General features: G+C 40.7%; 1 protein-coding gene across 1 annotated transcript in view; it reads left to right on the top strand.

Annotated features, from left to right (window-relative positions):
• The first annotated feature begins 105 nt into the window (after nt 1-105).
• The window catches only part of SESN1 (sestrin 1), an 85,591-nt gene continuing 70,748 nt past the window's right edge, over nt 106-14,948 (top strand). The window contains exon 1 of the mRNA XM_026119962.2: nt 106-799. Within this exon, the coding sequence (XP_025975747.2) occupies nt 494-799 (306 nt within the window). The 5' untranslated portion in view covers nt 106-493. The remainder of the gene's footprint in view (nt 800-14,948) is intronic.

Genomic DNA, 14,948 nt, shown 5'->3' with positions numbered 1-14,948 from the left:
GGCGATCCCTCCTCCCCCTCCGCTCCCCGCCGGGGCAGGGGTGTGCCGGGGGTCGGAGGCGGCCCTGTCCCGGCGGTGACGGGCTGGTGGGGGCCGCCCCGTCCCGCCGAGGCAGGGCAGGGCAGGGCAGGGCAGGGCAGGGCTGGGGTCGGCCCCTTCCCTCCGTGCCCGGGCGGGGGAGGAGGAGCTGCCCGCGCCGCAGGGGGGTGGCCGCCCCGCTCCCCGCCGGGCGAGGCGAAGCCCCCGCGGCGCTGCTGGCGCGGCGGCGGCGGCTGGTGCCGGTTGGCGGCGGTTGGCGGCGGCGCCCGCCGGGGCTGAGGGAGTGACTGCCCGCCCCCCATGCGGCGCACGCTCCGCGCTTTCTGCGCGCCGCCGCCGAGTTTGTTTTCTTTGTGGGCGGGTTCGGTGCCGGGAGCGGCTCGGCTCGGCGATGCGGTGGCCGCGCAGGGGCTGCTGAGGCGGCCGCGGGGAGCCGGAGCGCGCGAGCGGCCCCATGGAGGAGCGGGAGGGCGAGGTGCGCTGGGACGGGCTGTGCAGCCGCGACGCCGCCGCCCGCGCCGCCGCGCTGGACACCATCGGGCAAGCCGTGCTCCGCTGCAGCGAGACCGTCGCGCCCGCCGCGGCGGCGGCGGCGGCAGCAGCGGCGGCGCCTGCCCGCGCCGCCACTGGGCTCCTGGCTCCCGCCGCCGCCGCCCGGGACGGGCTGAGCGCGGCGCTGGCCCGCCTGCTCATGCTCTCCAAGCGCTGCCCCTTCCGCGACGTGCGGGAGAGGAGCGAGGCCATCCTCGGCAGGGTGCAGGTAAGCGCCCGCGGCGCGGCTGTCGCGGGGCCGGGGTGCGGCTCCTCCCTCGCAGCGGGGCGCCCGGGGGGCGGCCCCGGGCCGGCAGCCTGCTCTCTCGGCTGGCGGGCAGCTCTGCTCGTGCAGCAGTGAGCTCCCCCCGCGAAGAAGTAAGTTTGGGAAGGAGTGCCTGAAAGGGAGGCGAAATGCATGAAGAAATCCAGTGCGAGGGCTGCCAGCGACTAGCTGGAAAGTTGGCTGATCGCTGGGAAGCGGGGCATCCAGAAGGAAGGGCTAAAATGCCAAATGCACTTCTCTAGTTTTGCTCCGTTTTACCAGTGCTGTGATATTAGCAGTTCGCTTGATACAGGAAAGATCTGGGTATAAACATTTAAGGCTGCCAAATAAAAATATAAAAAAGTGTGGGAAGCTTTTCGAGCTTGTAAGACGTGTGTGAGTTTTAAGACTATTAAAGCACAGCTTGTCGAAATTCTTGTTTTGTTGTTGTTTATCGGTAAGTAGTCTCTCCGCTGGAAATAGTAAGAGCCAGACTATGTTTTTTAAAGCCCACAAGTGCATCTAGCCAATAGCAGATTAAACTTGCTGACCTTTCTTGCTAACAAAACTGGGTTTTTTTTTTTAATTTCTCCATGGGTTACAACCCAAGTATAGTTACTCTTGTTGCAGTTTTCTTGCTCATCTGAAGGGTTTGCAAATGTCTTGAAATTCTGATGATGGACTTGTATCAAAGGATACAGCATCACTTCTGAAAAATACTATGTTCTGCAAAGTAAGGAAAGGAAACCGAGGTATTTCTTTTAATCACAAGTGAATACATAGAGTTGTTCTTGGATTTAATTCCCCAATTCCTGCTTATTGTACTTTTTCTCTGAGAACATTAACAGGTTTAATAATGTAGGGGAATATATGGAAAGACTTCCTATATACAAAAAAAAGTATATCTAGTTCCATTTTTGCTTTGTCCTACTTTGAAGTGATTTGAAGAAGTTCTGGTTTTGGATTGTTGAAGCTGAGAGAGGTCTATTTTATTTTGTAGAACTTATCAATTCTGTGCAATGATGTGATAAACTTTATATACGGTATAATTTAATTTATACAATTTTGGCTGGAAGGAACATTTTTCTCAAAGCAGATTTTGCCAAGAAAAGCTATAAATGCACCATGGTTTATGTGGAAGGCTTGGCAATTACATTGCTTAAAAAAAAAAAAAAAGCTTGAATATTAAATTGATAACTTAACCTGGCACCTTTGTATCAGCATCTTTCCTGTTAAGAGTCACTAGAACAGACTGCTAAGGAAAAGGCTTGCTTTTATCGAGTACAAGTTATCAGAGTTTACTCAAAGGCCAAGTGGATGATGATCTCTGACCTAAATTATGGAGGAGGTCAAACTGTGATCTGTTGACTCCCCTTTAGGTTAACATTTCTGAAGTTACTAGCATGTGAAATTTTGTCTTGTTTAGAAACTGTTAGCATTTTTTTAATGGGCCAAAAATTCTAGTAGAAAGTTAAAGTTCACTACATTTTTGATATAGCAAGTACAAGTTCACACCACATGGTCATAACTGGCTTGACTAATAATAACAAGGGTGAAAGAGCTACATGAATATGAAACCATTCATATGTACATAAGCTGTAAGAATGTTCTTGCAACAAGTTAAGAAAAGTCAAAGCAAATACATTATTATTTAAAAAAATCTTTAGAGGATGCTTTTGTAACTCTTCTCTCTTGTCTGTATCTCTTCCCTAAGAAGCTAACAGCTTCTCTGAATTGAGAATGGCAAGTTTTAGTTCTTAAGATTATACTCATAAATTCTTTATAATCTTTGGATCAGCATTCATGGAAGAAACAATCCAATCTAAGCATTCCATTTTGGATACTGTGGACTATTTTCAGGCATGAAATGATTTTCTGTTAATTTCATGGCCAAGAGGAATTTTATTCAAATCTCTGCCCTGAAAGTGGCAAATAAAGCAAAATATTTAGCAAAATGTAATTATTCTATAGAACTTGCAGCTTTTAGCAGTGATTCTAAAGGTAAACAGCTTAGTAATATTATAATAAAATGAAATCCTGTTTAGAATAGTATCAGTAGTTACAGGACTCATTGTATTACTTTATATTCCTGTGTTAGGATATGAAACAATCTTTCTCTAAGTCCACAGCAGCATGTACCACTATGCTATCTTAACCTTATTCTCTATCCAAGCTATAAAAGGGTGAAAAGCCCAGGGCAGAAGGAGGCAACCTTGGACTTAAAGATTCTCCTGGGAACCAGTGCTGTCCACCTTCTCTGTCCTGTGGGATAGTCTATTCCAAATTGGTAGTCTGAGCTTCTTTGTGGAAGGCAGACTTGGGAAATGGGCTTTTTGGTCTTCCTGGCATGCATGCATGCATGCAGGATTGGTCATTGAGGAAATCCAAGATGTGAATCCCACCACAGTCTGGTAGCTGTTTCTTTCTGGGTCTAGTGCCCTCTTGACTGTTGAGGTAACCAAGAAACATTTGGGTGTGAGCAGCTCTGCTGCTGGCTTTTTTTGCAGCTGTATGTCTGGAGCAAGTTGGTGGAATGTACCGTACAGCTGGTGTAAGCTGCAGGCTTGGCAGCTGCCACTGTCAACATGGCTCCTTTTTAGGACCCTAATTTGGTATCTCTCTGAGCATGCCTCTAGAGAAAAACTCTAGAGGCTTTTTCTAGTGAAAAATTCCTCTGAAATATGGTGAAATCCTAAGTAAGCTTTCTTCTTTGTGTCTGATTAATAAGTAGCATTGCCTGTATCAGAATCTATAAAAAAAATGCATTATTGTTTCATGTAGATTCCTGTCACTTTGACTTGTATTCAGGATCTCTTATTGTGGGCTAGAATGTGGGAGTGTGTGTGTGTGTACATGAACGTATATTTTTGCATCTACAGTATTTTACATGTATTCACAGTATATTGCTCAAGACCTCGCAGACTAGTGGGTCAGTCCAACCAGTATGTTAGATATCTGCGTACCAACACAAAGATATGAGGAAAGAACAGCAATGCAAGATCTTAACCTCTGTTTATTAAAACTCTTCTGTACAGCCTCCATCAGATCACTTAGATGTATATGACTGTAATATTAATACAAGGTGAATGTCAGTAGCTGGGGAAGAATCATCCAAAGTATTTACTAGTTAAAATTTTATTTTAATAGTTAAAATCTCCCATTACCATGCAGCATATCTTGAAAAGACTTAACTGCTCCACTGAGGTCTGTGAATTCATGAAAATAGTCTTTAGACTAACAGAGAGGAATGGCTTGAGATTGTATAGATAGGAGGCAGGCTCTGCAGGAGTGGCAGCAGGGTGTTAGCTTACATAGGTTAGGAGATGACAGAATAGTAGAATAAAACCCATGGATGTCAACAAGCTTAGAATTTGCCTGTAAAGCTTCATCAGAGGTAAATCTTTAAGAAGTTGAGATCCATTTCTTTTTTCCTTAGAAGTGGTGTAGTATCAAACACACTGTTTCACTGCAGCAGAAAGTAAAGTAAGGAAAAAAGAACTTTGCTTACATCATGAGCTCTTCATTAAAACATAGGAAACATAAAACACAGGAAACCAAGAAAATCAGAGATTAGCGTAGGTTGTTGAAGACTTGCATGAAGTGCAGTAGGAGGTATGGACAAAACAGCCGAATACATAATGAGGTGCAGCTAGAAGGGATAATGGAAGAAACCAAGAAAAAAAAAAAAGACCCACAGATTAATGGAATAGGGAATTATTAACAGATGATGCTGAGAAAGCCGAGGTGATTATACGGTCTGAATTAACCATTTCGGAGACTGTGTGGTTAATAGCAGAGACAAAATAGTAAATAGTACTTGGCCTAGACTAGAGGAAAAAACTGTAGATTACTTGGATAAGCTACAGATTTTTGGACTGATAGGGCCAGATGAAATTCATTCAAAGGTCTTAGAGAACTATCTGAAGCAATCTCAGAGCTGATAGTGGAGAGAAATAATAAACTGAAAAAGGATAGTAATGCACACATCTTCAGCAAGGGGCAAGTGGGGTGTGATGAAGAGGAACTGGTAAATTATAAATTTAGCTTTAGCTCAAGGAAAAAATATTGAAGCCAGTGATCAAACACACTTTCAGTTCCTAGAAAAAAAAGTTGAGCAACAGCCAAAACAGACTTATCAAGGATAAATTATTTTAAATCTAACATTTCTGCTCCTTCTATGATGGAGCAACAGGTCTCGTGCAACAGCGAGAGTGATATTGTTAACATGTTGATGCTATTGGAGTCCTCAGTATTCTGATTAACAAGCTAGGAAACCATGGTGTAAAAGTTACTTTGCAGTGAGTGTAAAGCTAGCTGGAAAACCACCCTCGGAGTAGTTTATAGAGACTTGATTTTAAAATGGAAGCAAGCGTGCAGTACAGGTTCTGCGCAGTACTCTCAGTATCTGGATCAATGGAGTTATATGCTTGTTGCACTGCAGATGGCTGGCTGGGAGGGAGGATTAGAATCCTGGACAGCAGCAGTAGAATTTAAAATGATGCTGATAACTGATGGGAGCTTGGATCATATCTTCTAGAGCTCTGATTTTTCTTGAAGAAAGGTTGAAAGAATTGGTGGTGGTCAGCTAAAAATGCTAAGGCAGGATGTCCCCAAATACATGGGGGTTGGAGGAGAAGACAAGACTGCTGCAAAGAGGAAGGAAACACGAACTAGGATGAATGACCAGTTGATCTAAATTTCAGGCAGACTTGCATTGGACATTCAGAAAGCTTTTCAAGAATTAGGATAGTAAAGCAATGGTGTAGACTGTCCAGGAAGAGTGAGTTATGTTCATCACTAGAGCTCTTTGTCTAAACTGCTCTTAAACATCAGTTGGGAGTGATACATTTATTTTATCTCTCTGGGAAGGGGAGAATGTTGCTGACTGGATGTTTTTTTCTTCCAGCCTTCTCTTCTGTCTTCTGTGTTGGTAACTGCTGTGAGGAGCCACATAACTGCTTTCCCTTTGCTTTGCAGGACTGCGTTTACCAAATACGTAGCAGTAGAACTCATGGTCTGGAGCCTCTGTCCGCTTTGCAGAAAAGCAGAGGTGGGCTTGGGAGGACTTTGAGCACTTCGTTGTTTCCTTAGGCCTAGTGCTCTAGGGAAAAAACCTAACAAGCAGTCCCAGAGTTTGCGCAGAGGGCTGTACGGCCTGTAACAGGAGAAGGGCCATGTCAGCAGCCAGCTATGTTATGCTCCCTCTCATGTTATGACCCCTTTCTGTTTATCTTTGGGCACTGCCTCTGACCTAGGCTTGGCAGGGAACATGGAATGGAAGGAATCCTTTTCTTCCTTACCTTTCCAAATCCTGGCAAAATGCTTGGAGGCTCGTTTCATTCAAACCATATCAAAAGGATAGGGAGGCACCTAGCCACAGCTAGAACGGGCATCACCCTCTCTCCTTGCTCCTCCGCACTGCAGGGGACAACTAAAACCTCTGCTGGGAAGGCAGTAGTAGTTCCCTTGTGCATGTCCACAGAGGTCAAAAGGGGACTTGATTAACTGTTTCATTGCTAGGTTTTTCTCATACTGCAGTTCATTATCTCTTTCCTTTGTGTTGTATATGAGCTCTGTGACGTATGCTTGTTAAGAGCAGTAAGAGTGAACCTCAGGATACACTCCTTGTTCTCAAATGGATTAGCCTGGTGGCTCTGGTGTTAGAGTGGAATTCAGAAGGTTTTGGCTAACTTTCCAGATCTTTCATCTGCTTCTGCTGCGGTCTTTGATAAATCCCTTCATAACTTTGTCTTGAATCTTTTTAGCCTTTCGGCACAACAGAAGTAACTTTCTTCAGTGACCTTTGAAATCTATAGCTGCAAAGTGTTAGGCAGTTCTGCTAGATGGTGGGATTTTTGTCTAGGTTAATTTGACTGTGTCCTACTGCATGACAACGTCACACATGTTCCCCTGTGATGCTTACTGTTGGCCAGTCACAGTGGAAAGGTGTCTCAGATTAAAATTATGGTCTGTTCTGGCCTAAGAATTTAAACATTGTTTCCTCACTGAGGGGAGGGGGAATCTGAGCCGTTCTAGTCTCCCTGTATCATGCAGATACCCAGCGCAGCTTCAGTTTCCCTTAGTACTCTGGTGTAAAATGAGTGAAAACATATCTTTGTTGTGAATTCGGTTCAGAGTGAAAGTATTTTCTGTCTCTTCCAGCCCTTAGGTGGAATGGATTTAATTATATATTGTAGGGCGATCCCTTCAAAAGCCACATGTCATTCTGGCAGATGGCTAGTTTAGAAAACATTTGTCTGTTTTTGTTTTTTTTTTTCAGATATTTTTCTCAGTAATAGGAGAGATACTGAAGTAATGACATGATGCACTTCAATGACAGGTCTTATTTGCGGCTTCTGCTAACTTAGAAAATCAAACTGTACCTCTGCAATATTTATTGTAAACAAGTACTGATGATGGGTCTTTATCACTTGTGTGTATGTGGGGGGGAGGGGGTAGGCTGTCTGGAGAAGTTAAGGCAGAAAACTTAATCTTGAAAGGTCAGGGAGTGTTCTGAAGTGGGGTGTGAACATATATGTATATTTTTTTAAAGTTAAGAAATTATCAATAACTCCTAGATCCCGTTTTCTGACTCCTCCCTCCTTCAGCCTACTTTTGTGCTTTCCAAAAGCTTCAGTCCATTTGTTGAGAGGGACTTAAGGAAATTTTCTTTTTTCAACCTTGTCAACTGCAGAATTGTCTGACCCTGAGAATGTCTTTGAATGGGATAGAGAGTTGCTTGAAAACAGTGGAGGCTCTCAAAGTGGTGTAAAGAAAGATATCTGGGTCACTTCTAATGCTGTTCCTGTGTTTGGACCCTTTCCATAATTTTCCATGCTAGCTGGATAGCATTCTTGTTTGGAATAACCTTTGCTTATTCATCTTTTTCTTACAGTTGTGTGGGATAACTTGATTGGGGTAACTGTGATTCTAGTGAATCAGTTTTCAGGGCATCATAACTAGAGCTTTTGTTTTCAAAAAAGTGAAAATTGAAGCAGGCATTTGCTGTTGGCTTGATTGTTTTCTGACTGAATTTGGAAGCTATAAGGCGAGGAGGTTGAGCACAAACTTCTCATCTCTTGTTTACTACTGAGGTAAGTAGCAGAATGTGTGCTGGTGGCTTAAAACAAAAAAAAGCTTAATTTTTTTCATAGCTAATAGAGATCTACAGAACCAGAAATACTTGAGCTTGAAGGTGCTTTGTTGGCAACAGTATCTGTTCCTCCTGATCTAGCAATTGCTAAGTCATGTGAACTCTGAACTCTTCTAGACTTTTTTTTTTCTCCTGCTTATTCCACAAGAAGTTGACTGTACTCTAAGCTCCTAGCTAGAGATGATCTTTGGCCAGTCTACACTAATGTATTCTAATGTCAACTTAGTCCTTTATCTTAAATTATTTTTCTCACTCTGATGCTTATGTTGTATGGGTAGCAGTGATCCTTCCACTCTCTGCTTTAATTCTGTTGTGCCAAAAAGCTAACTTCTTTCTAGTCTCTTCTAAAAAGCTCTCATAATTTAGTTTCCCTCTTTAATATGTAAGTAATTGTCTTCATTTTGGGCCATTGGCATACATTTGGATTCTTCTTTACTCATATGGAGAAATTTTATACATCTTGAGGAGATAGATATTCAAAGTAAGAAGTACTCAGAACTTGGGAAGATTTAGAAATTAGCACACTAGTATGCAAAGTATTAAATAAAAAGTATATGAGCTCTTAAGTTATATAAAATAGTTTTTCATTGAGTTGGACCAAAAGAGTTTGTTTAAAGGAAGATTATATTGTCTCGCTGTCACAACCACAAAGTGAGCATTGAAGAAATTCTTGCTGTTTTGTTTTTCTTACTCTTAAGCCCAGGATTTCTCCTTTTGAAATGAACATAGTGGAAAAGTACTGATTCTGACTTCACAGCTAGGAATATACCATTGTGGGACAGAAAAATAGTTACAAAGGCTTGAGTGTATTTTCCTGTGGATACTGAGTGTTTAAATTTCCAAAAATATGGCTTGCTGTCACAGATATTCCAGTAAACTGCTTACACTTTAAGAAAGGAAGAAGAAAAAAAGAAGAAAGAAAAAAAGCTTAGCTCTCACTTCAGAAATCAAGTCAAACATGGAAATCTTCACTTAGGCTACATATATGAATTAAATCCAAAAGGTTAAGTGGTATTTTTTCTGTTGTTTAACACTTTCTTGATGTTTCCAATGATTCTGATTTTTTTTTTTCCTCTTTTCCTTTGTGTACTCTCCCGGGAAACTTGGATTAGATCACTGCCAAAAGCTGAGTTAGGAAAGTGAACTGATTTCGTTCTATTCAAACCTGGTAAGCAGTTAACCATTTTCTTTACTCTAGCTTTGTGTAGAAACCAAACTTTTAAAAAAGTAGAGGAGATGCTAGAGCATGTACTGCTACTTACATTATGTAATCTGATACAACTGTTCCTTTTGTGAATCTACAAGAACTTAACTTTTGATGCAGGCATTATGCTAGAAGAAAACACAGTGCTTTTGAAAATGTATTTTTTTCCTCTGAATTAATTGGAAACTGTAACTGTTTTCATCACTTCCCTCTGCTTTCTGGTGTCAGTAATAGGATTTTCTCAGTTGCAGGTCTTTCCTGGCAAGTCTTTTGCCAAGTCTTTTGCCTACCTAAACATCTGACTGTCCCTGTGAGACTAAGTTTTGAGTCTCAAAGTGCAACATCTTCTTAGTTAAACTTTCCTTTCTTTGAATTTTCTTGCTTTTTATTGAATTGTTTTTAAACAGTTGTTTTTTTTCCAAAATAAGTATTTGGTTAAGAATCTCTTAGCTCCTAGATGGTCAGTATGAAATAATATGACATTTGTTCAAAGGAGGAACAAATGGAATTGAAAATGGAAACTTATTAAATAAGTCCCAAGGCTTTTCCCGGGCGTTGGTTTTTTTTTTTTTTTTTTTTTTTTTTTTTTTTGAAGAGGAGGGGAACCTCTTTTCTGAAAGATTTTTCCATTGCAGTGTATTGCTGAGCCTCCACTGTTCCTGGTGTTTTGGTGCAACAAAACTTTTAGCTTTAAAATGCAGCCTGGTTGCCAATAGAACATTCCACTCAGATTAAACTGTTTGTTTGGATTTTCCATTTATTTGAATTTTAGTTCTAATCTAAATTTGCACTTGTTTTAATGTAGAAGGAAGACTGAAGAGAGGCAAAAGATTTGCCTCAAACTTTTTTTCCTGAATTTCCAGTCTATACTGAATGCAAACTTATGTCTGCTGTCAGTTAACAGAAGCAAATAATTGGCAGCTGTTGCACACTTGTGTTTTCTGGAGTTCAGCATGTTATGAAGATAGGTCCTTATCAGGCCAAGATTGAGATGTTTTCAATATTTGCCCTAACTCCATATGTGTCTAATCTATCCTCGCCCATGTGTTACAGAAAAGGATTTTGGAAGCCTTATAACTTAGTCTAGATTACTTTTTTACAGGTAGCTTTTAAAACAGTTGCTTATATTTACCTAGAAATTAATGTATAAATAGTGTTCTATAAGAGAAGCTCAGTTCTGACATTTTTATTGCTACTATTCTATTCCAGTACACAGAAAAAGAAGCCAAATAGAAATGTTTTTGTCTGGCTTTTAGGAAGCATATTGGTGTCTTGGCTCCTAGTGTTCTGCTGCTTTTTTAACTATTCAGAGCACAGCAATTCTGTGTGATTTATGTTGTCTGGAATCTGTCAGAAGAAGAGTATGTGCAAACTGGGAAAGTTAAATGTTAATTCTCTTTCTTTCAGTACTTGGTTTCAGGTCTTTCTTTTGAAGGATCCAAGCTTTTTGGTAAAGTTTTACTGAGAATGCAAATTGTCTTTTTCAATGCAGAAAGTACTTTTTGTATTGCACACTATTATTTTGCAAATTTAGATTCTAAAGGTAGTAGTTAACTCTATAGCTTATATATTAAGTGAACACCTGATACCAAAGCATAGATTGTTCTGTGTTTTTTCTCCTTTTTAGAGTTAGCTAGTGTGCTTACTCATACTGGTAAAGGAGATTTTGGAAAAGTGCAGTCTTCATTCACTGTGAATTCAGAGTGTAAATGTAACTGTGCTAAGGACAGTAGAAAATATTGCTGCTTCATGGTGCTTCCAGTACAAAAATTAATTTTGTAGTAATAGAGCATGGTGAACTTCTCATGTATGCTTCTTCTCTCAGAGCCAAAAGTCTGAGGGTTCAACACTGCAACTTGCTTGACAGACTTGCATGTTTTGGGGGAGGTACAAGTCCTGAATCTCAAATCCTGTGGGGTGGGGTAGTGATGTGGCTCAAAATTATTTCTAAGTAATACCTATACATGCTAAGCAGATTCAGAGGGTTCTTCTGAACACCTAACATAGAAGTTGAATACCTTGCTGTTCCTCGAAAGAAGTAGTTGCTAAAACATACTTGTTAGGACTGAGGTTAAAAATTAACTTTACCAACCATAATCTTGGTTGTTAGCACTGTCTTCTAAAACAACTCTTGGTGGGGATGGGAAACTGAGGATTTCTCTAGACGTACACTCCCAAACTGTCCATTTAAAGACAATTTCAAGAAGAGAGATTTCTTGTGGAATATAGCATCTTTTCAGATTTTATTCAGGGGACAGTCCAGTTGAAGGAATTGTTCTGTGTCTTAAGAAATAACTTGCATAGGAAGCAAGGCAGGAGGTCTTTCATTGAGGTTAGTATATTCAGTCAAGAAGGAAAGGTTCTTGGATTTTAATTTTTAATATTGGTAGATTTTGAAATAGATTTGCAGTGAACTACATACTTAGATAGCAGTGTTATTTAAATAAATAGAAATGGCATTAAGGTTCAGTAAATACTGGAAAAAAATAGGGCCTTTTTCTTTTTTGTGGAAAAACTTCATAGTTATTTCTAAATGAAAAATGTACCTTTGCAGTTGACTCATGACTATAGAGGTAAGAACTTGGACAGGAGGGTCCTTTGAGGGCCTTCCTCCAAAGAAGACTTGAACTTTTTCACTTCTGTTCAGACAGCTTATATCCCATACAGGCTTCTGAGGCAATACTTGTAAATACTCCTTGTACAACCTGAAAAGCTTTCTCTGAAGTAAATGGGCAAAATGTAGACATATCTCCAAATCCTTGTCAACTTTCATGTTGATTTGAGGACAAAATGGTGTGCTACCTGGGGACTGTTTGGGAATCTTTGTTAATCAGAGCTGGTTGCTGTAGATGCATTAGTGCTTACCTCTTGATAAACCATACTAATGCTGCAACCTCATCAAAGCAGTGCTGACAAATGTTGCCTCAGTGGCAACTGGGTTTGCCTCTTGTTTGCAATGATCTGCTTCAGGTGGCAGCTGTGAGTGGCACTTGCACAGCTGTGCCTGCCTTCCTCCAAGGAGCCTAGTGCAGGAGGGTCAAACAAATGCCATTTCAATTAAAAGCTGTTTCCTTGTGCTGAAGATGCAGCTTTGGTGCAAACTTACCCAGGTCATCCTATGCTGATATAATCCTACCATCTGGTTCTGCCCTGCGTAGTGAAGTCTGGTCTGCATATGGAGATTCTGCCCAGTAGTACTTTGCATCACTTATTTCCTCTTTGCACCCAGAAGTTTGCAGTGCCTTGGTTAGAAGATCTAGTGGGCTAGAAACCAAAGTGGTAACTTGTTAGAATGAGCATCACCATGTTCTCTGAGTGTTTTATGCAGTAACAGTTCAGGAAAAGTGGAAACCTGTCTGGTCGTGCTGCTACTTGGTGCCAGCCAGTATCTGGAATGGCTTGAAATTTTTCTCAGCGCACTTGCAAAAGAGCTTGTTATTGGGAGTAGGGGGGACAAGAAAACCTTTCTTCTTGCTTGTTACAAAACAATTTCTAGAGCTGCCAAATGAGCAGGCTGCAAGTACCACTTGACTGTTACCATCTCACCTTGGTTGCCCTGGCACCGTACTGAATGGAACTATGGAGGGTTGAGCGTAGGATCTCATGGTGGGCATACTTTCCTTGCTGTCTAGAGCTGGGCAGATGACCTAAAGGAAGCCCTCTGTTGCTTACAGGAGGTCAAAGTAGTTCATTTGTTGGCAATTCTGTATGATACTTACTGGGTATGTTCTCACTTTCCCAAAGGCTATGCATTTGGATTATATTATGAAAAAAATATGATTTCTTTTCTGATAAGCAGTTTTTTTAGGCTGCTATAATGGAATACTTAATTCTGTAACAGAAACCAACATACAAATCTGATACATGATTCATGATACTTTTTTTTTTTGTAATTTCAGCATAAAAATGAATACTACTCTTTAAATATTTCCTCTATGTAATATTTAAATATTTGTTTACAAATAACAGAGTAGACAATCCAAATGTACGTGGTAGGATTTGTAAAAAGCTTTCAATTCCTTTTGCTGTTCAAAGCCTCTAAGAAATTGAATGGAAGTCAAACTGGAAAGAGCACATGCTGTTAGTTGTTATTAAGTGTATACAATGTGGTAGGAGTCGGGCAGTCTAGCAAAGAACTACCAGTAAGCTCTGAAGCCAATCATTATTAAACCTATTTATTTCACTTTTAAATAGTACAGAGGGATTTTTCCAGGGATAAAATTGTACGAAATATCTTTTCCTTCTCCTCCTGTAAGTAACAAAAGCGAGGGATAATGTAGTTTAGTAATGAGCCTCATTTGAGATGCAGTTTCTCTGTATGGAGCAACAGTAGATTCCGATGCTCACTGAAATCAAGCATACTATCCCATAGAGATTAGGGTGGTCTTAAAGTGGATAATAGAATCTGTAAACTATTTTCTTTTCAGAGTAAGTGATACCTCTGCTCCTGAATCCTGGGCTCTATCTGGGAAGAATTGAAACATTGCACTTTGAGGTGGCAAGTGGAACCTCGTTCTAAGAATTTACTGCAATTACTATTAACAGTTCTGAAGGCTAGAATTAATACAGAACTGAACCAGCATGCTGTATAGTATTCTATTGTAACACTCATCATAAGAGAACACAGAAGAGAAGCAGCTATCATATCCTTGTGGCAGTTGCTTTCCTTCACTTTGTTAGGTAAAATAATGACCTTCACAGAGGATGCTCTGAGTTGGAAATCCAGAGTGAACTGCAGGAAAGTATCCTGAAAGTGGATACCGTTGTTACTGAAGCAAATGGTAAAGCTCTAGAAACTTCTTACAATAGCCTTCTCGTTTCTCTTTTGTGGAAATGAGTCTAGGAAATGTGTGGTGCAGGTTACTAAATGAAGAATGGAACTCTATATTTCAGCTAGGTCTTTAGGGGCAGTTAGAGAGAAGTTCAGAATTTGCTGGGGTATTTTTGATAGAACATTTATTTTCTTGTTTGCTTCAGAGAAGACTGATCTAGCAAAATCAAAACTTTTTGTGAAAACATGCTGCTTTTGTCGAAGTGCTTACTGGGAAGGGCTTCTTCAGTAAAGAGTGGAAGTCCTGTCAAAACTGGAGAGAACAGTGAGATCAGAATAGCCCAAAACTATGAGCATGCAGGTCTGAGATTTCAGGCTATTTATTGCTTGTCTTGGATCAGTGGCTTGAAAGGGCAGTTGAATATACAAAGAAGATCTTTTCAAGCAGTAGAAACTGAGTCTTTCTCCAAAATGGTAAATAATCTTGTTAGAGCATTCATCTAGGTTGTATGAGTATCACTTTCAAGCATGAGTGGGACCCACTGAACTGGTACTGGAAACCTGGTCTTCCTCCTCTCAGTTAAGAGACCTAACTCAGTCTGGAAGGTCTTGTTTGTCGACTGCATTTCAGATGGGCGAATTAAGTATCTGAGATCTTAAAAATTCTTTAGATTAGAAAAATACCTTCTCTCAAGCTCTTGTGAAATTCATCTCCCTCAGTGCAAAAGCCTTTGTATTAAAGCCTAACTGGTGAAAAAGTTTCTAAGGCCCTCTGAAACGGGATGATGAATTTTCCCATGACTAAGTAGTTGTAAAACAGTTTCTGGATTAATAGGGTGAGCTAGACAATGATTTTAGTTGATAGACACATATTAAAATTCTTTTGGTAATAACCATGTTCACTGTGTTTGCTGTTTCTTTATAGAGCATTTCTAAATATTTTAACTTCAAAAAACGAGGATGAAGTTCATGTTTATGTGGTATG

The sequence above is a fragment of the Dromaius novaehollandiae genome, chromosome 3 (genome assembly GCF_036370855.1).
Source record: "Dromaius novaehollandiae isolate bDroNov1 chromosome 3, bDroNov1.hap1, whole genome shotgun sequence".
NCBI classification, from domain to species: Eukaryota; Metazoa; Chordata; class Aves; order Casuariiformes; family Dromaiidae; genus Dromaius; species Dromaius novaehollandiae.
Note: the sequence above shows the minus strand (reverse complement) of the source record. Positions and strands in the feature narration are given on the sequence as shown.